This window comes from Anolis sagrei, chromosome 6 (genome assembly GCF_037176765.1).
Source record: "Anolis sagrei isolate rAnoSag1 chromosome 6, rAnoSag1.mat, whole genome shotgun sequence".
NCBI lineage: Eukaryota > Metazoa > Chordata > Lepidosauria > Squamata > Dactyloidae > Anolis > Anolis sagrei.
The window spans coordinates 28,420,070-28,441,951 of NC_090026.1; the positions used below are offsets into that span (position 1 = coordinate 28,420,070).

At 43.4% G+C, this 21,882-nt stretch overlaps 1 protein-coding gene across 6 annotated transcripts in view; it reads right to left on the reverse strand.

The window, feature by feature from the left end:
* Positions 1 to 21,882, reverse strand: part of PPFIA3 (PTPRF interacting protein alpha 3) — a 105,494-nt gene that overhangs the window by 6,657 nt on the left and 76,955 nt on the right. For 4 of the 6 annotated variants that reach the window (XM_060780727.2, XM_060780723.2, XM_060780731.2 and 1 more), the window contains 12 exons: positions 20,406 to 20,569; positions 19,508 to 19,653; positions 17,363 to 17,456; positions 16,319 to 16,400; positions 15,337 to 15,537; positions 15,127 to 15,189; positions 13,374 to 13,400; positions 9,600 to 9,775; positions 7,877 to 7,974; positions 5,478 to 5,653; positions 4,916 to 4,984; positions 4,644 to 4,815 (listed from right to left, as the gene is read on the reverse strand). In XM_060780727.2, the coding sequence (XP_060636710.1) occupies positions 4,644 to 4,815; positions 4,916 to 4,984; positions 5,478 to 5,653; positions 7,877 to 7,974; positions 9,600 to 9,775; positions 13,374 to 13,400; positions 15,127 to 15,189; positions 15,337 to 15,537; positions 16,319 to 16,400; positions 17,363 to 17,456; positions 19,508 to 19,653; positions 20,406 to 20,569 (1,468 nt within the window). The remainder of the gene's footprint in view (positions 1 to 4,643; positions 4,816 to 4,915; positions 4,985 to 5,477; positions 5,654 to 7,876; positions 7,975 to 9,599; positions 9,776 to 13,373; positions 13,401 to 15,126; positions 15,190 to 15,336; positions 15,538 to 16,318; positions 16,401 to 17,362; positions 17,457 to 19,507; positions 19,654 to 20,405; positions 20,570 to 21,882) is intronic. The other 2 variants (XM_060780724.2, XM_060780725.2) reach the window with 2 other exon arrangements.

Genomic DNA, 21,882 nt, shown 5'->3' on the forward strand with positions numbered 1-21,882 from the left:
AGGCTCTAGCCCGTGTTCGATCAGATACATCTCGAGATTTCCTCCATTTGCGCTCTAGCCCCCTTCTCGTGTGATTCATCACAGCCAGCTCCTCGGTGAACCAAGGAGATGGCCTGTCACGACGCAACGAGATGGGGCGTTCGGGTGCGATCACATCTAACGCCCTGGCCATCTCCCCGTTATAGAGAGTTACCAAGGCGTCGATAGAATCGCCAGGCTCCAAGGCAGGAAGAACCCTAAGATTCCTCAGGAATCCATCCGGATCCATCAGTCTCCTAGGGCGGACCATCTTAATTTGTCCTCCACCCCTGCGGAGGTTTAGGGTCGCAGTAAGTCTAAATGTGATCAGATGATGGTCAGACCATGACACTGGAAGGATGTTTTGATCTTCCACTCTGATCAATTCGTCGTCCGCCACAAAGACAAGGTCGAGAGTGTGCCCAGCTTGATGCGTGGGGCCGGATATTATCTGTGACAGTCCTATGGCCGTCATGGTGGCCATAAAGTCCTGAGCTGCGCCAGATAAAGTGGTCTCGGCGTGGATGTTAAAGTCTCGGTGTGGATGTTAAAGAGCAAGGCCGAATTAGAGACCACCTCCGCTAACTCAGACAGGGAAGCTGCTGGATCTCGGGGTGGGCGATACACCAACAGGAACCCCACACTGTCACGGCTCCCCACCTTCAAGTGGACACATTCAAACCCAGAAGCTTGCGGGACAACGCATCTGGTCACGGCGATGGATTGCCGGAAGACCACTGCGACCCCTCCTCCCCGCCCCCCTTGTCTGGCCTGCTGATGCACTCCGAAACCAGGTGGACACAACTGGGTGAGATTTACTCCCCCCAGCTCATCCAGCCAGGTCTCGGTGATGCATGCCAGATCCGCCCTCTCATCCGTGATCAAGTCCTGGATGGCCGCGGTCTTACCATTAACGGATCTGGCATTAATCAGCAGGACCTTAAGGCCAAGGGGGCTGCCATGGAGCCTACCACTACCTACCTTCTCCAGGGTCGCAAGAACTCTGTTGCGCTTCTCCCTGGGATGTTGGTGACCCGCTATTCTCCTCCCCCACACGACTTGGATGGCACCCCCTTCCTCTGGAGCCCTCCCCCCCCCTACATGGGCAGGATCTATGACTAGTCAGCTCTCAGAGGAAGAAGTCGGGCTGGGGAATAATCTCCCTTGGGCGTTAGGTAAGGATGTTTCTGATGATGAGGTAGATAATGAAACATCAAGGGAGCTGAGTGGGCTGAATAAGGGGAGTGTTCTCGAGCGAAGGAGTGTGGCTGGTTGAGCGGGGGCGACCGGGGCAGATGGGGTCTCAAAATGGTATGAACCAGGAGGGGGGGGAGGGGGAGGCCCTAACCGGGGCGCTAATTGTGGAATTCACACGGGGACCTGATGGTGTATGGCGAGAAGGAACCCCGGAGACAAATAAGGGGCGTATCTGGGGGTCCACAACTACCCTCCTAATGGTAATGCCCCATTTCTTTAAGACAGAGCGCTTTGCCATAAGCTCTCCGAGCCATGAATTGTCTTCTGGTGTTATTTGAAGACGGGAGGAACGGTCGGATGATTGGTAGTCCCTCCATAACCACACTATGGCTTCTAGTCTTATGTCCTGTTGTCTTTTACCCAGGATTTGGGCCAAGGAATTACAAACTGCCCTCTTAGAGGTCCATCTGCCTCTGTTTATCAATTGGTCAGCAATGTCCACCGCGAACATGTCAGTTTGTAGATGATGATCCTGAGTGCAGGCTGCGGTTGGCTGAACTAAAAGATCTGTTGTTATATTATTGATCGTCCTCTGGGCGGCCGTCATAGACCGCTGCCACTCCACAATGTTCTCAATCCTATGACTGCCCAAAGATTCTCCCCTTCCCTCAGTCGACTCATCATTCAATCCTCGTTCAGCCCCCAGATCCCCAAGGTCCGACATGCCTTTCTCCCCATTTTGGCATAAGTCCTTAGCTAGATCTGCACACAAAGAGTTCTCAGTCTTTGGGGGAATTGATTGCACAGGAATTCCTGAGAAAGAGGCAAAACCTCTAAGGAGGTGGTCCATTTTCTCATTTAAAAACCTGAGTTGTAACAACACATGATTAAACGATTCCCTCAGGAGGTCGTAAAAGTGCAAAAGATCATTCTTCGCATGGGGTTCTGCTCCACCCATTCCTATGTCTAAAAGGTAGCTCACACAACACTCGTATCTAAACACTCCCACCAGCTTACATTCACATACAACTTCCGGCACAAACAGCCACTCCCAGGCACTCCAAGAGCCCACAAACTTCTCTCTTTCCCACAATTCACTCAACCAACCAATACTAAACCTGCATTCTCACTCACTAGACTAAACACACCCAAGCGATCAACCACACTTCCTATGCGTCTCTTTATCACAACCACTAATCTAAACACATCCAGCTACCATTCACACCTTCCTATATGGGTGCTTCTTGTCGCAGGCAGTCTCATGCGCTCTCCTGGGCCTCTTCGCCTGGCTCACCCCCACAATCCTATCATCATCAATCAACTCCTATCTGCCTCTTAACACACTCTCAGCAGTCGGGACATACAACATATAACATAAAACATACAGCCAAACTATACTATATCTAAATACTAAAATAACTAGCAAAAAGAAAGTAGGAAAATAAACAAATTAAAGACAAGAAAAGAATAGTGATGGCCTTTAGGGCCCCAATTTTTGCTTTCCAGGTAAGAAACAATTATTACATTTACCAGGCAGAAAACTGCTTGCATGTACATATGCCATAGATACTGGAGAGTTCAAAAAGAGAGGTTTCTTAACTCTAACCGTGTTTCTTCAAGTGGTCATCTATGAAATTTACACATGTGGCATGTGGGAAAACCACAGGTGCATATTTCACAGAGACCACACCAAAGAAAGAGAGGTTGCTTACTTGTAACCGTGTTTCTTTGAGTGGTCATTTGTGAAATTTGCACCTGTGGTTTTAGCAGGTGTAGGAAATACCTCAGGTGCGTATTTCACAGAGACCACGCTAAAGACAAGCCATTTTTACTCAAATTCAAAAACACTCTATATTGCTCCCAGAATTCAAAGTCAAAATAGTGAACGAAACTTGTGATGTCTTGGCCTAGCTTTTTCCCTTCTCTGTTTCATTTCCTTGTTTTGCTCTCCCTTTAGTGTGGATTTTTCCATTTGTGCTTAGTTTTAGGGGTGGAGCTTAAAACCCCCTAGAAACCTGGCTCAGTGGTTTAGCACGTTGCCTCAAAACTTGTCTGAAAGGGTTTTCCCTCCTTTTTTAATCTGTGCCAGAGCTTTAGAGATGAAGGCCAGAAATTGTCTGGGTTCCTTGGCCTGGCAATCTAAACAGGCATTCTATAGCATGTATATACCATATAGCTTAGTATTTACCAAAAGTATATACCTCATAGCCTTCATAACTTGTACTATACCATCAGCATAGCTAGTACAGACCATCATAGCTGTGCATATACCACATAGCCAACATAGTTCGTACCTTTACCATTTAGTTATTATAGTTCTGTACTTTACCATTTTAGTTCTGTACTATTTCAAAAGCCAAGAACCATACTATAGCCAATACAGCCAAGCATTTACCAATAATTTATTCCAATATTTTACTTTCAATAGCCAAGTATTTTACCAAGTGACTTACCACAATTATAATCAAATATTTTACCTTATATTTTACAAATATAGTCAAATGTTTATTACCAGTGTAACTAAGTTCAATCAACAAACTTTGAAATATTTTACTTTGAGTCGCCTTTCAAGAACTCTGACTGAAGTTAACTTTGCCTTTGTTTCCAGTAAACTTATTTGGTTAACTTTAATCTTGTATCAAGAGTCTTTATTTTAAAGAACTGAAGTACATCAGAGGGTATACAGATAGCCATAGGAAATAGCCAGACATATCGTTTTCCTTTTACCTCAGTATGCCATCACAAAACTCCATAAAGGTTACTTTGCCAAATTCTGTTCCTGACCCCAGGAAGCATTTCATATTCTTACTGCCCTGAGTAAAGTTATCTTTGCATCAAACGATCATGGGAGTTGTAGTTTGGTATGGCACCAGCCTGATTTGGCAGAGAAGGCTGAATACCTTGAAAACTACAAATCCCATGATTCCATAGCATTGAGCTCATTGCAGTTAATGTGGTGTCAAGCCCCGACTTAGCAGGGAAGACTAAGGACCTTGGAAAATGACATCTCCCAGGATCCCATAGCATTGAGTCAAAGCAATTAAAGTGTGGTCAAATGGCATTCATTCCACATTTTTGATCAGGCATGGGCAAACTTTGGCCCTCCAGGTATTTTGGACTTCAACTCCCACAATTCCTAACAGCCTCAGGCCCTTTCCTTTTCCCCTCAGCTGCTTAAGCGGCTGAGGGGGAAAAGGAAGGGGCCTGAGGCTGTTAGGAATTGTGGGAGTTGAAGTCCAAAACACCTGGAGGGACTAAGTTTTCCCATGCCCATGCCCATGCCCATGCCCATGCCCCCAAAAGTATACTGAAAATGAATGGCAGGTATCCAAGCCCATCTCCCCACCCCAAACCATCCCTTTTAGGATCCAAGCTCAAGCTCAGCTCCATTCACTATTTGGGATTTCCAAGTGCAGTGCTTTGCGTACCCTCTGGCTGCATCTTTCGAAGCTGCACCCCGGGTGAGGTAATGGAGGCCACGGAGGCTGTGCGGAAATTGGCTGGCAGCATCTCAGCTGAGTCAGGGCTGACCCCGCGGAGGTCCTTTTCCCGGAACATCTTCCGCCAAGATGGGGAACGGCTAAAGGTCTTGGCACTGTCCTGAGTGGCAGAACACAAAACAGCATGCAATGAGTACAGTCCGTTTAAAATAAACAATGCTTCACAAAGGGTAGGATTCTGGAAGGAGGGGGAAACTCACCTCATCTAGTCGCCTGTCTGTTCCCATGGTGATGAGGTTCCCAAATTCTTTTTCCAACATTTGGCGAGCCTAAATAGAAACGAGGCAAATTGTTTTGGTCTCCGTACCCTCCACTTGTTTTCTTCCAATCTCTTAATTCCCCACAGAGGATCCTCAAGATACAGGCATCTACACTGTAGAATTAATGCAGTTTGACACCACAGCTCAACACTGTAGGGTCATGGGTTAGGGTTAGGGTAGTCTGGTGAGGTGCCAGCACTCATTGGAAGCAAAAGCTGAAGACTTTCAGAAACTACAACTTCCAGGATTCCATAGCACTGAGCTGTGGATGTAAACCTTGGTTTCCATTATTATGAAACTGCAACAATTCTACAATGCAGTCAGCTTTACCCCAAAAATAAGTTTCCCAGCTCTGTACTAAAGATTTTGTTGTGATGTAGACGTAAGGAGTCGCCTGCTTCCCTCCTTTGAGAACCCCTGAACCCAGTTCATTCTGCTCAGTGGGCTCCCAGGTTCTCTCCACTCTTTCAGCCTGCCTTCCCATCCCATGCTTGCTCCTGACCTGTGTGTTCTGGGTTGGGATCTGTAGCAGCAGGGCCAAATCATTGCAATCGAAGGTGTCATCCAGGGCAAGGAGGGCCCCGTGCACACCGCTCTCAATCAGGTTGTTGGCAAACTCTTTCAGCCCAATAATTTGAACCCAGCACATTACACGCTCATTGGACCAAACCATCACATCTAGAGAGAGAAGATAAAAGAAAGACTCAGCTGTGTCATTGATGTTCCTATTTCCTTTCCCAATGCACACTTTTGCACAGGTTGCTAGCCCTGAACCTTGTTTCCCAGCCACAGCAGACCCCAGAAAGTAACTTTTAGAATAAAGTAAGTTCAAAAGCCCTTAAAAGTAATTAGCTACAATTATAAGTGCAATTTCTAAAAAGTAACTTCTTTTCCTTGTTATCAATCAACCTGAGACTGATGGTTCACTGATGTTTTAGAGAGGGTTGTGGGATGACCTGTGGGATTTCGAGGGCACAAAATTGATGAATATTTAAGTAAATGGAATGATACTTCTTTCAGTGAGACATCTGATTGGGAAAGTGCAGGCCTTCATGGTCAGTCAAAGCAGCCAGAGACAGTAGATAAGGAGGAGTCTAGAATGTCTTCAAACTACAGGAAAAGAGTTTGAACATTAGGAAGAGCTTCCTGGCTGTGACAGCTGTTCAGCGGTGGAACTCTCTGCCCCGGACTGTGGTGGAGGCTCCTTCTTTGGAGGCTTTGAAACAGAGGCTGGATTGCCATCTGTTGGGGTGCTTTGAATGTGATTTTGTTGCCTCTTGGCAGGGGGTTGGACTGGATGGCTCATGAGATCTCTCCCAACCTTATGGTTCTATCTGAGAAAACACTTCTTTAGACATTTCTAGGTCCTCCAACATGATTCTATGGTCAACCTGCAGGGACTTGGACTGGATGTTCCACAAGGTCTCTTCCAACTCTATGATTCTATGAGTCGGATGGAGAATTAAGTGATATAGAAGGTTCCCAGGAAAAAGCACCTGGAGATACAGAAATCAACACAGGCCTTCATTTACAGATCAGAGCAGACAATAGGGATTGCAGGGCGTTTGCATGGGAAAGTTGGGGAGAGAGTTCATGGGAGACAAAATGCTTTCATGGTCAGCTTTTAATTGCCAAGTTGTTTACTTTATAGTTATTTATTTATTTATTTATTTATTTATTTGCTGCATTTTGAGTAAGGAGGCAGGCCTTAGTTTCTGGTTCATGTTTCAAATCAACCTTTTGGTTTTGGGATTGAAATATATTGGAAGTTTCTGTTTTTGTATTCATGAGCAAGTTTTACTAAGGATACCTTTTGCTTGGTCTTATGATTTTTGGCTATTCCTGGACTGTATTACCTTTAAATCTGTATGAGACATTTGGATTTGTGTTGGATTATTGCTTATTGCTAAACCCTTTTGGATATACGTCTTCTTTCTCTATTCTTGAATTTTTTTCCTACACTTTTGATATATTCTACAATAAACTGCTTATATTCTGAACTCTTGCGTGGTGCTGTGGTCATAGGGATTTCCAGGCCTGGGAGCAGCATTTCTGCTTAGTTTTTAAAAATTGACTACTACACACTTTCCTCCCATCCCCTTTATTGTCACCTTAACATCCACAATGAGTAGCCCAAAGCACAATTTAAACCAGCATTTTCCAAACTGTGTCATGGTATGTTAGTGTATTGGCTACAGTGTTTAGGTGTGTTACACAAATGTAACAGAAATAAGCAATACATTGTATATTCAAAAAATATAAATGAAAGATTTGCATAAGATGTGCAGTGTCCCCATACACTTCATTATTCCAGTTTATGTATGGGTCTGTATCTCTTATAAGAGGTTGGTTTAATCTCCAGTTTGCTAGTAAAGCTGAGTTACTGTGTCACAAACTCATCCATGTTTTAAACGTGTGCCACTAACATGACATGTTGGAAAGCTCTACTTTAGATTATGTAACATTCTTCCTCCACAACCTTTTGGAATTATAAAAGTTATAAAGCAAAACAATGTGATCACTGGGTTGTTGTAGGTTTTTCAGGCTGTATGGCCATGTTCTAGAAGTATTCTCTCCTGACGTTTTGCCTACATCTATGGCAGGCATCCTCAGAGGTAGAGAGGTCTGAGGATGCCTGCCATAGATGTAGGTGAAACGTCAGGAGAGAATACTTCTAGAACATGGCCATACAGCCTGAAAAACCTACAACAACCCAGTGATTCCAACCATGAAAGCCTTCAACAACACAATGTGATCATTTTGACAGTTATACCACAAAATAATGTTATCTCTTGTTATGTTACCATATTAACACAGTATAGTTACATCTTTGTCATTTGGGATATGATTTAATTACAAATAACCAGCTGCTTGTAAACAGTTATTTCCAAGCTTGACTACCTTTAATTTGGTTCTGACTTTCTTCCCGTCTTCTCTCCAGTTCCTTTCGGTCATAGTTAAGACGTTTCAGGCACATGATCCCATAATGGAGGCTCACCCTGGAAGAAGTATAATTTAAGCCTGAAAATGGTGTAGATATATCCAATCCAATCCAATAATCCTTTATTGGCATATACAACAAGACAGTATAAAATACAGTATAAATTATAGAATAAGGAACTTCACATTTGCTACCGTGTAAAGTTCAAACTACAGACTTCATTCAGGAACCATGAGACTGAGAGACAATGGTTAAAATCTTGGCAGTTTAAAAGCATAATTACTTTGTATGTGTCTGCATGGTTTATCACAGAATCTATAACTTGTAGTAGCAAGCTAGATCTTAGTTCCTAGTAAAGTGGGCAGGGCAGAAGAATATGCGGGATGGAATCCAGTTGTCCTGTATGACCTCTTGTCACTCGGTAGACCATTGAGTCTTCCTCTATGGAGTGGAGATGGCATAACATGAAATCTAGCCAACATATAGGTTCTCCTGTATGTGAGGTTAGTGAGCGCTGCAATATAAAGGGCTGGGTTTCCCTGTATGAATGGAATTGCCATGTTCATAGGTGAACTGGTGTAAAGATCTATTGTGGCGACTAAAACGGCTTCTTGATTAAGTGAAGTATTCCTGTAATGTTATCAGTCTTGGGCATTAGGGTTGTGCACAGATTTTGTTCCTCAGTTTCCTTCAGTACTTTGGGAGCTCATAACGGTAAGGGCCCTTCTGATACAAAAACCCGCCTGACACAAAAGCAAGTGGGAGCTGATTTTGGCTACTCCTCTCCTATTCAGCATCTTTTGTCTCCTTCCCTTCCTCTCCTTCAGAAAACATTTCTAAAAGATTGTTATTAATAATAGTAATCCCAGCAAACAAAAAGGGAATCCTACCTCTCCTCTAGAGTAGAAAGTAGAAACAGTTTTAAGGAAGCAAAATCCCAAGCAGAAAGGAGATTGTGGCCTTGCAGACAAGTGAGGGGATTTTTAAGGGAGTCCAGGGAGAATAGCTTGACTGAGCTCCAGGTCATTGCTCTTCCTTCCCTGGGTCTCCTTAAAATGTCTTGGAAAGCTGATGGTGCTGGGAGAGAAGAAAGTGCGTGCCTGCCTCTCCCCTAGAGTAGAACAGCTTTAAGAAGCAATAAAACTAGTCTCCTCCTCTACAAACAGAAACTCAAAAGTGGTAACTGATGCTTTTTAAATCCTGGTCTTAATGAAGGATATGGAAGGGGAGCCTGTGGGAAGTCTCCCCATAATGAGATGGATAGTGTGCTTCCTTGACCCTGCTGCTGACACCCAGGCTCCCATGAAGGGAAAAGAGGAAAGGGAAGCCTCGTAAGTTCTCCATTGCCACCAATGGGACAAAAAGAACCATTTTTTTGGATGCTGAATGAAACCATCCATTCGGCAGGGCGCCCGTTTTCTGGAGGCACTCTAAAATGGATATGGGGGGCTTCCAGTATTCGGCAAGCAGAAATGGATAGCGATTCACCTGAAATGCACAAGCCTATTGGGCATCCTTAAAATACAACAATGGCTACAATCTTTTGCATGCCTACCTGGGAGTAAGCCCCATAAACATGGCAGAACTTCCTTCTGAGCAAATCAGCATAGAATCGCACTGTAAGTTATGTTTGTGATGTAAATGCATGACAAAAGTCTAAGCAGATCTTTCTATCCCTCTCACCTATGGAAACTGTCAACCATCTTGAGCTGGCCCCGCAGTTCCTTCTTGTTTAGGTGGTCCAGCATCCGGGCATCCACTAGCGACTCCATGAAATAGCTGCGGTATTGAGGCAAGCCCAAGCTGGGCAACCAATCATTTCCTACCCACTCATGATTCATGTCACCATATGCCAGGATCTGGAGAAATAGAGAATAGAAGGTCCAGCAAGTGAGAAGGAGCAACATACATTCACAAACATAGTATTCACATTGGTATTACCTTTCCTCCTGCCCTGGACTGGCAATTTTTGGACACTCAAGGAGGTTTTTTTTGTATATGGACATCTCAAATCAAATCAAATCATTTATTTCGGTCATTGACCAGCACAGGAAATAGTCACAATATGGACATCTTACATTGCCTTTTCCCCACCTTTTCCAGCTAACTCTTGGAATTTGAACTCAATAACATTGGGATCAGATCTGCACTCAGCCACATAACTCACTTGGTGAGAAGCCAAAATATTTCACATTGCCATTAGACATTGTCATTACAATGCAGTGGAGAAAAACAACTGCCAAAATAAGTTTATATGTTATTCATTTGTATACTGTCTTTACTCTAATGAGCCCCACAAAGCATACATGGTTCTAACCACTGCATCCTCACAGCAAACATGCTCTTCGGGGTGGGTCTTTCTCCCAGTTCCCACTAGGAATACATTTGGTGAGGAAAGCCTTCTTAGTAAATATTTCAGGTTATGGATTCCTCTCCCCAAGGAAGGACCCTTGTCTGCTCTCTTTTTAGTGGCAAAGACCTTTTTATTTAGGCTTTCAGTTAGTTGTGGTAGAAGGACCTTTAAATTGACTTCCTGCATTTTTATTTTCATTATGTTTTAAACATGTTTTAGATACGTTTGAAATAAAATTATTTAATGTTTTTTAAAACACTTCTATGTATTGTTTTTGTTCTATTCCAATTCAGCCTACAGTATAAACTACCCTGAGTCCTACATTGGGGATTATGGCACATAAATGAATACTGTAATGCACTCTACGTGGGGCTGCCTTTGAAGACTAAATTGCAGTTAGTGCAAAGGTCAGCTGCCAGATTACTAACTGGAGCTAGATATGGTAAACATACTATGCCCCTATTAAAGCAGCTTCACTGGCTTCCGACAATTTTCCAGGCTCAATTCAGGGTACTACCTATAAAGGCCTATACACTTCGGGTCCAACTAATTTTTGAGACCTCATCTCTTTCTATGAACCAGCACGAGCTTTGAGATTGGCAGGGAAGGTCCTTCTCTCAGTCCCACCAACATCTCAAATGTGGCTGATGGGAACGAGAGAGCGTTCTCTGTAGTGGCTCCCCGGCTCTGGAATACCCTCCCAAAAGAGATTAGATTACCCCCTACCCTTGAATCCTTCCGTTCTAGCCTAAAACATGGATTTTTAAGCAGACCTTTGGCCTTAAGTAGGCTGAAATGGGTCTATATTAGGTTGACACCTTGGCACTTTAGTTGATGACAGCTAGTTTTAACCATTGATGGTAAGTGTTTTTAAATAGTGCATTTTATCTTATTTTATGTGTTGGTAGTGGTTGTTTATAACTTTTATGTGATATTGTTTTCTTCTCATGTACTACTGTTGATGTAAGCTGCCCTGAGTCCCTCCTAGGGGGTTGAGAAGGGCGGGGTAGAAGTGCCCGAAATAAATAAATAAATAGATTGATGTTTATACTGCATTTGCAGTGCCTTGTTAGCCGGCCCGAGTCCCTTTTTGGGGGATGGAGGCGGGATACAAATGAAGATTATTATTATTATTATTGTTTTACTGACAGAAAAACACAGTGTGACACAGCAAATGAGATATATATGCTGGATTTCGTATCACAAAGTCACAAGTCGAACACTTCCCAAATGTCTAGGACAGTGTGATGTATTTTCAAATGATGCACGCAGATCCAAGTAAGCTGGCCATTTGCCGTTGACAGATCGTGATTTTGTCAATGTTTATTGTTTTCAAATGTCAGCTGAGATCTTTGGGCATGGCACTCTATTATTATTATTATTATTATTATTATAAATTAAATCAAATTAAATCAGCTAGGCTGAGAAAGAGTACTCAGCAGGGCCATGCTAGTGAGTTTCATGTGAATGTAACTCTCACAACTTTCAGTCTAATGTCCTACCCATTGCAAATTGTTACAGTAAGTCATAGCAGGATCAAGTGTGTGTTAAAGAAAAACCTTATGATGTTAATTATTATGTGCAGCTGGTAATGTAGGTCAGCCAGCATGTTTGGGCCACACTCAGTGGGGTATAACTGTATGGATTTTAGAATATAGTTTGGATTGGTGGAGAAGCAATATGCTGCTCTGAAGGAGATGCTGCAATGCTGTTATGCTCTAACAGTGATGCTCTTTGCTATGGTGGAATAGCTGTTTGCTCAAGGTTTATGTTTTGCTCTCTCATTTGAATAAAGATGAAGAAGCCTTATTCTGTGTTACTTACAAGGACTATGTAAGTTTTGTCGAAGGCTTTCTTGGCCTAATCACTGGGTTGTTGTAGGTTTTGTCGGGCTATATGGCCATAGTCTAGAGGCATTCTCTCTTGACGTTTCGCCTGCATCTATGGCAAGCATCCTCAGAGGTGGCCATATAGCCCGAAAAAACCTACAACAACCCACTATATATGTTTGTTGCATTGTTTGATTTTGTATGCTGATAAGAGTAAAGTTTTTCTGTTCCTTTTTCCTCTTGCCTGTGTGTCTTTTGCATGGGACCTGGATAAAATCAGCTTCTGTGCAACACACATCACACTGGCTCTTGTGTGCATACATTGTAATGTGGTGAAAAGGAAAATGTACGCATCTTAGGCCTTGACAAATGGGCAACTTCCATCTTTGTCTAGGACTTGTGCATCTCACCATAAGGAAGTTGGGCAAGGGAGAAACTCTACCAAAAGGAGAGTGAATATCTATTGTACACATCCATTTTTTGGCTGACATACAAAGCAGCCCTCATTCAACATCCTACCCCTCCCAGTCCCAGGTGGCCTCCTAGAAGAATGAGCAAACAGGTGCCTATGATACAATGGGAATGACAAAAGGAGATAGAAACAAAGGGATGTATAGATTTCTTTCTCTGTCCAAAATCTGCCATCTCAGATTAATGCCACAGAACATCAAAGGCACCTGAGCTAATAATTCTTTTTAAACAACTTGTCAGGCAGAATATCCTCAAACAAGTCATACAATAAGGGATTGCTGAGAACCATTGAGAGATTGTCATTCATGTGAATGAACTTGCTGGTTATGGAATAAAACAAGATCATCTATACCAGGGTTGGGCAAACTTCGGCCCTCCTGGTGTTTTGGACTTCAACTCCCACAATTCCTAACAGCCGGTAGGCTGTTAGGAATTGTGGAAGTTGAAGTCCAAAACACCTGGAGGGCCGAAGTTTGCCCATGTCTAATCTATACCTTTGAGAGGGTAGGGAAACCTCCCATTCACTCATTGTATTGCAGATTCCCCTTGTGCTGTTCTGACTTTTCACAGAAATCATAATTGTAAAGGTAACATACACTACCCTTTTTCATTCCAGAGCTTGGAAAAGTCCCTTTTTGGAATATGACACTGAGAAGACCCTAGCCACCAAGGCCACAAGGAATCATAACCCTGAAAATTGTTTGTCCTCCAAGCTCTTTTTCCCACACAGGCGCACATTCATGCACACACATACACAGAGGCATGCAAGTAAAGAGAGGGCCAGCATCTGAGTCCCTCCCCTACCTGCTCCCAGCTGATTTCTTTTGTCTCCTGGGTAGAGATTAAATGAGAAGCAGGAAGGAAAGCAGAAAGGAATTATTAAGGCAAGATTAGACACAGTTTTTTTTACACACTCACGCACATGCACACATGCCTCATAGTAAAAGGGAAGCACCTTGATCAATTTAAGGCATAATAACTCATCTAAAACACATGCATTAGAGCCTATGTCCTTCATGTCATTGGACTCCAACACCCATCCACCCAAGCCCGTCTGTTTTATGATAACAGATTATGGGAACAGAAGCATTCGGTCATTATTTCCCTGCCACAGAGTGATCAGTCTGTGGGAGAGTGGTGGGAGGAATAAGGAAATAGACTGTACTATTTGGATCACATTGTTCAGATGCTCTCTCTCTGGAAAAACAACAACAAAAAGCCCTGCAAGTAAAAATCTAGCACAAAAGGGAAGGCTGAACTAAAATATTTCTCCCTGAGGAACTAATCTCTGACAAGTAGAATAATTTATTTTATATAGTAAAGGTTTCCCCTGACATTAAGTCAAGTCATGTCTGACTCTGGGGGGTGGTGAGCCGCCGTTGTCCATAGATACCTCTAAGGCCATGTGGCCGGCATGACTGCATTGAGCACCATTACCTTCGTGCCGGAACAGTACCTATTGATCTACTCACATTTGCAAGTTTTCGAACTGCTAGGTTGGCAGAAGCTGGGACCTAACAGAGGGAGCTCACCCACTCCCCAGATTAGAACTGCCAACCTTTTGGTCAGCAAGTTCAGCAGCTCAGCGGTTTAATGGCACCAGGGGCCCCCATTATTTTACATAGATGACAAATAAAAAAGACATCCTCCAATGTGGTGTTGTGATGTTCATGCCACTTCCCCGCTTTCCTATTTGTGAAGTCCAAGCTTCATGCTGCCTCACTTCTGAAAAATCAGCAGCCAATTGGCTCTGGCACCACGAGATGCAGAGCTAACCTTAAGAAATGGGAATACAAAGTGGAGTCCATAACATTTAAGTCATTGGCATGCTGGCTGATATCCTCTGTTCGGGGACACTTGCTGGAACACCTCAGCAAGTGAGAGTCCAAAAGTGGCAGGCTCAAATCCAGAACCTCAATCAATGCTGATACCAAATGAGGGACTCCCTCCTGGGCACATCGAAAACCAGGCGACTTGGAAGGCACTGAACAGACTGCCCTTTGGCACCACGAGATGCAGAGCCAACCTTAAGAAATGGGGCTACAAAGTGGAATCCACAATATGCGAGTGCGGAGAAGAGCAAACCACAGACCAGCTATTACAATGCAACCTGGGCCCTGTCACATGCACAATGGAGGACCTTCTTATAGCAACACCAGAGGCACTCCTAGTGGCCAGCTACTGGTCAAAGGACATGTAATAGAATGCCAAGTTTGCAAACTTTGTGTGTGTTTTAAATACATTACAGCGGTTTGGTTCACTCCTGAAATGATAAATAAGTTAATTGGCTAAAACAGAGATAGAGAACCACTACCAAGTGCCCTTGACTATCTACACCAAGCAATTTTTTAAAAAACACAATAAGACAATGCATAGGAACATGGTGATCCAGTAAAACAGGGTACAGATATATTCCAGCCTCTTATACATGCAACTGCAGGCACACAACCACATAACTTGATAAAAATGGGCAATTTTTCACAAGACATGGTTTTGAAAGCAGCTACAGCAGATAACGCAACATGAATGGGGCACTGCACAGAACTGTGCCACTTACTGGCTTTGTTGTGGCTGTGAGAGATTCCATCTCTTCGTGCGTCATCCACACATTGCCAGTAGACTAGAAAGAAGGGGAATTTAAGGAGAAAAAGGAAAAGGTGACTTTCTAAAAGTGGAGGAAACCATTCTAGATTTTCTGGGGATATGACCTGGAACCCCAGAAAATCTAGGAACAAATAGAAAGAACAAATCCCAACCGCCCACTTACCGTACGGGATGTAGCAGGGGCTGAGGGACTGGTAAGTGACACCATCTCCTGGATGGCGAGGCGGAGTTTGAGTCGGTGCAAGGGGTTGCTGATGCCAATTTCCCGCTGGATTTCCGTATCCGACAGGTTGGCCATAATGGCACCACTCTTGACATTGGCACGACAGGCAGCTACATACCAGGCTGGCATGCCAACCCATAGCTGGGGAGAAAGAAATGAGGTGAAACAGACACTCACACCTGTTGTGGTGCTAAATATTTCACCTGAATCTGTGAACATCTTGGGGGGGAAATTGCATACCACTCAGAAAGTAGGGAAAAGAAATCAGACTATGGTTTGTGGATGGAGAGGGGAATACCTCATCCTCTTCTTTAGCCATGACAGAAATGGATTGTCTTCAATGTTTTCTCTAGCTGTCTTACTTTTCAACAGCAAAAGGGCATTTGCCTGTTGCCAAAAATGATCGACTAAAGGAAGGAAGGGACCATTTTCTTCTGCTTATTTGCAGGGTTTGCTAGCTGCCAAAACATCTGGGAAATTCTGATTTTTTATTTCAAAGTTTTGCCCTTTTCTGCCTCTGATCTCTTGGCAGATATTTCTTTATCAATCCCATCCTTTTTACTCCTCATTTTAACAAAACCAACCAATTTCTTACAGTACCTTCAAGAATAACAAATTTCTCATGGAACAAGTTTTCAAAAGCTTATGTTATCCAGTAAAAACTGGATAGGTCCCAGTAAAAACTCCATTGTAATTCATGCAATAACTTCTCAGTGGTCTTCCAATTAGTGGATTTTTCAGCCTTAGTGGAGTCATTGTGTATATATTTGTTATACCTTTCCTGCCACCTTGTGTCCAGAATTGTGAAGTGTATGGTTTGATTTATCAATTATAAAGGGGGAGGGAGCTTATGTTATCTAGGAACATTTATTAAAAATGCCACCAGTAGCATCACTCACAAACGACCTTCTACTCTCATTACCTCCAGCCACGAGACAACAGTGGGCCCATCCCAGGCAGCGAAAGGCAAGCCTTGTCTGCAAGCTTCTTCTAGAAGCTCATGCCTGGAAGGAGAAAGCAATGGAAAGAACAAATAAGGAGATTTGGAAATAAGAGGTCTTTTTATCTGATCTTAATACTTTTCTAATTTTTCTCTCTCCAGCTTATCAACAGTCACATTTCATGCCTTCCACTTAGCAAATAGGGATTCCAAAAGTGCCACTCCCAATTTGGTGTTCTCATGACCATCATTCCCAAACAACATATATTGTAGACTGAAGAAGGATGGGTTTCTGTGAGTTTTCCGAGTTGTATGGCCATCTTCTACAAGCATTCTCTCCTGGCATTTCTCCCACATTTATGGCAGGCATCCTCAGAGGTTGTGAGGTTTGCTGGAAACTAGGCAAGTGAAGTTTATATATCTGTGGAATGTCCAGGGTGGGAGAAAGAACTCTTGTCTGTTTGAGGCAAGTCTGAATGTTGCAGTTGGCCAGCTTGATTAGCACTGAATAGCCTTGCAGATTCAAAGTCTGGCTGCATCCTGCCTGGGGCAAATCCTTTGTTGGGAGGTGTTAGCTGCCCCTGATTGTTTTCTCTCTGGAATCCCACTTGGCAAGTTTCCAACAGACTTCAAAACCTCTGAGGATGTCTGCCATAGATGTGGGCGAAATGTCAGGAGAAAATGCTTCTGCAACATGGTCAAACAGCCCAGAAAACACAGTAGCCCGGTGATTCTGGCCATAAAAGCTTTCAACAACACAGAAGACTGCTTTAAAAATGTGAAGTTTATCATTTGCCACTTTCATCTGCAAAACCAGTCCAAGGAATCAGGTAACATTATTCACATATTCCATGTGAAGAAAATCAAAGCTGGCAGTACTCAAGTGCTTCTTCATAAGTTGGTAAGCTAAACTGGGATTTGTACTCAAGTCCTGCAGGGTCTAGGTCAACGTCTTTACCCTGCCAGCCTTCCATATTATCAAACTTGGCTCAAGCATTCCCCACATGTACAATATCCCTTTCTCACTTCTTTTTGTTCCTACGGTCTTTGTCCACAGGTCCAGACAGCTTAGAAAGGCCCAGAGGGTCTGCAGGTGACATCTCGTCTGATGGTGTCCCAGCTATTCCAGAAAATGAGCAAGTTGCACAAAGAGGAAGACAAATGAAGAGAAAAAATCCATTAGTTTTTTTATCTTCTCAGCCTTCAAGACAGGATCCTATGCAGACAATCCTTTCCTATCATGCCATATGGAGAGGGAGAGAGAGAAGGAGAGAAAGAGAAAAGAGAGAAGGAAAGAGAGAGAGAGAGAGGATGAACTCATTCTTAAATTCTTCCATGTATTGGAATGGGATTGGCAAACTTTGTACCTTCCAGATGATTTGGACTTCAACTCTCATAATTGCTTCCCAGTTGTCATGTTGGCTAGGGTTTCTGGGAGACAAAGTCCATCATATCTACATAATTCAAAATTATTCTGACCTCTCTTTATTAGAGGATTAATGTATACAGTGGGAAGACTTCTCAACTGATGCAGCAAGCTCCACACTCACTTTATTTATTTTGTGTCAAAAGCATTGCATAAACAAGTATAAAACTGATACAAAAAATAGAAGGAGCACAAGCAGCTAAATGATTTTGGACCAGAAATGGGCAACAGCGACCGCATTGTCTGTAGCCTTAAACAATTCTTCCTCTGTGCATGAGGCAGGGCATTGTGGGCAAGCATACAGATGTGGAGTTGTTTGTTCTGCTCCATAGTTGCACAAGGTGGAGGATTCTTCTAGCTAGTGCCATTTCACACTCAGTGAAAAAGATACTCAAGTAGAAAAGGTTCCCTCCTGCAGAGATTATCTTCCAATCCATGGAAGACCATGGGGTGACAAAGGCAAGAATATGTTGGAAGAAGCTAAGCCAACCAATTCAATGCTGCTTTGCTTTCCCACTCATATTCCCGCTCAAGTTTTAATCATGGTAGGGGAACTGTCTGCATAGGATTAATGGTTCTGCGAGCTTTAGCATAGCAGGAGGATTGGGAAGCAGAGAGGTAAGACTTATGATGCACAGAAAACCTTTGGATATTTGTGCATTCATTCATTCAAGGAATTTGCAGGTTTGTAGTGAGCAATGCATCAGTGAGCTCCCTTAGTCCATGGATAATTCATTTTCCATCTTGGATTCCACCTAAACATTGGGAAGAACTTCCAGAGGGTTAAGAGCTGTTTGGCAGTGGAGTATGGTGCTTTGGAGTGTGGTGACAACTCCTTCGCTGGAGACTTTTAAGCAGAGACTGAACGGCCAAAGTGTTTGATTGTGTGGGCCTGCATAGCTAGGAGTTGAACTGGATGGCCCTTGTGGTCTCTTCCAAATATGATCTTCATGTAATCATGCCAGTATGGAAATGAGACACTTTGTACTCTGTGCCAGACTTATTGGAGACTTCCAACTGCCCTGCCACAGCATCAGCACCCTTATTCACCACTCTGAGTCCCATTCGTGGGAGAAAGGTGGGGTAAAAGTAAACAAACAAATAATAAACATTGACAAAATCATGATCTGTCAACTGTAAAAGGCCACCTTACTTGGATCTGTGTGTATCATTCGAAAATACAGCACACAGTCCTAAATGCTTGGGAAGTGTTCGACTTGCGATTTTGTGATTCGAAATCCAGCATATATATCTCTTTTGCTGTATCATATTTTGTTTTTGTGTCAGTAAAATAATAATAATAATAATATTCATTTCCTCTCTCATGTGATTTGTGCAGAATTTTAAGAAGACCAGTTATGTATGTTATATATATGTGTGTGTCTGACAGAGATAATGGAAGCTCAGTTCAGCAGACCACCCTAACACATCTGGTGGTACCTGGAAAGCTACTCAATTTGGAAAGTGAGCAAAAAGCTGAAGGGCATTAAAACTGAAGATAATTCTAATGAGACTACAACAATCTCACAACTAGAGAGTGTGGACATGAAGAATTCGTGGTGTTTGAGTTTGATGCGAAGGAAAGGACCAAAACCTTTCCTAGTGATTGCTATGGTGGATGTTTACTAGGAGGCCAAACAATTGGCATCTACAAGTGTCTATAGCGTACTCATTTGTAAGAGGCAAGGACAGAGAGTAGAGGCTGAGAAGAAGCAGAGGGTAAGTTGCGGGTGGGCAAAGCATACCAAGTGAGGGGGACTCACGGCCCAACTGTCCCATCCTCCCTTTCTCTTTCTTCCCAAAGAGGCGTCCAATGGAGGACTTGATGCTCTTCTTCTTGGTGGATTTGTGTAAGGAATCCTGGCTGCTGTTGGTGCCCTCTGCTCCCATACTGTTACAATGAAAGGAATCAAAGGCAGAATTAAACAAGTTTTTCTCTGACAAGGAGATTCCACCCAGTTCTGAAAAGAGATCTTTCTTGCCTATGCCAACAGCCAGATTCATCATTCCAACCCATGGTCAACATCACACAGCCATCTAGCTGTTGTTGGACTCAACGTTCTAGAAGCCTCAATCATGTCATGTCAAAGAACTGTCCACTGCTTTCATTCAGGAAGAAGAGATAGTCCGCACATCCTCAGGAACTCTGTTGCATGCAGTCGGTATAAACCCTATTCACCTCAGAAAAAAAGGTACAATGTTCCCCCACTACTTCGCGGTTTGCTTGCTGCAGACTCACTATATCACAGGAGCAGTTAGGGAACATTGTATAGGTGCGCTTGGACGCCCAGCCTGGTGAAGAAGAGACCCTCCAAGGCAGGAAGCAGTGGAGGTGGTGAGGAGAAGGCCACTGCGAAGTAACGACGCTCCACTCACTCGAGTGGGCAGAGCGTCCCTACTTCACGGATTTTCACTTATCGTGCCTGATCCTGGAACTGAACACCTGCGATAAGTGAGGGATTACTGTACACTCATAACCCCTCTGCCTTTCAATACCGTAATGTTGAGAAATAATAAATATACCAATAGTGCTGTAGACTGTAAAAATACGAATGTAAATATTACCATTTATGCTATACTTCAGTTGTGCGACCTCTATCCACAATGCCAAATGGCTTCTGTATTCTTCCACATGCAACCCACCTGGTCCTGAGTTCTCTCCCATCTTCCAGGCTTCCAGCCTGCAGGGCTAAGGCCTGGGTCATGCGTTCGAGGCGCATTGTGCGGGGGGTAGAAGGAGCTGGGGGCTCGCAGAGTGCCAAGGCTTTCTCGTCAGACCCTCTCCCGTCTTCCTTGGCAATGTGGTTCTGTTGGGAGGACAAAACAACACAATGAGAGACTTACGTGGCACTGCCAGAAAGTGATAAGATCAAACAGTGTCTCATGTTGACAGTGTTCCTCTTTACCTGCTAAGCAAACTGATTTGACAAGTCATGACAGGAAAACGTGATCTCTGTTAAGTTTGTTATTATTGTATTTTCCTTCCCAGGAATAGAGAGAGAAACTTGTGAGATTTTCTGCTCTGCTTCAAATTTTTTTAAAGCGTCCTTTGGGTGCTAGGTATTTTAATTTGGGAAAGGCATTTGCCTCAGAAAGAATATTCTCGGCTAGACAGGCATTTCAGGTTGGAGGCACCATTATGAGACAGTAGACAGCTTTGCTTCTGCAGGGGAAATCTATTGCCCATTACAGTCTCAGGCAGACTTGGAGACAGGGAAGAGGATTGGTCTTGGATGTAATGACAGATTCCTGGGAGATCTGGAGTGGAGTTTTGACTCTTCTGATGAATACAGACAAAATAAACTCCTGTCCTATACGTTCTCAAAGTAAAAAAGAGATTAATGTGAAGCGGCACCCTCGTCTGTAATGTGCACAAACCCAGACATACTGGGAAAATGCAAGCAATACTGGTACCCAAGCAAACAAAACACAAGACAATGAATAATACATCCATCTCATTGGATCAGATAAAGGGCCCATTTAGGCCAGGTTTCTATTTCCTAAAGCAACCGCCCAAATGGTTCCGTGAGGTTGACAGTGAGCTGGACCAATGCCAATCACTAATGTTTCTGGTATTCCAAGAAAACATGGCAGCTCACTTCCCTGCCATGTCTATTTAAAGAATTTCAACTGGAAGAGATGGAAAGGATGTCTACTAGAGGGATGAAGAGCTCCTGCTAACTAGTACTCCTTTGCCCAAACAGGGACTCTCTATACATGCTGGACTGCACTCCCGCATCATGAAAGTTGCAGTCCAAAATGGCTGAAGGGTGTCCAGTTGGGGAAGGCTAGAGCACACATTTCTGAGTTAGAGGGACCAGTGCTTTTAATTCACAGTGGATCCTTCCACACAGACATATAATTCAGAATATCAAGGCAGAAAATCCAACAATATCTGCTTTGAACTGGGTTATCTGAGTCCACATTGCCATATATTCCAGTTCAAAGCAAATAATGTGGGATATTATTCAGCTGTGTGAAAGGAGCCTTAGTATAAGACATCTCTCTCTGTGTGTGTGTGTGTGTATGTTTTTTTTAAAACAACAAGATTTTGGAAGGGGGATTTTTCAAACCCTTTCTTTCCCCAGGAGCAATGTAGGATGAGGGCTCTACCACAGGG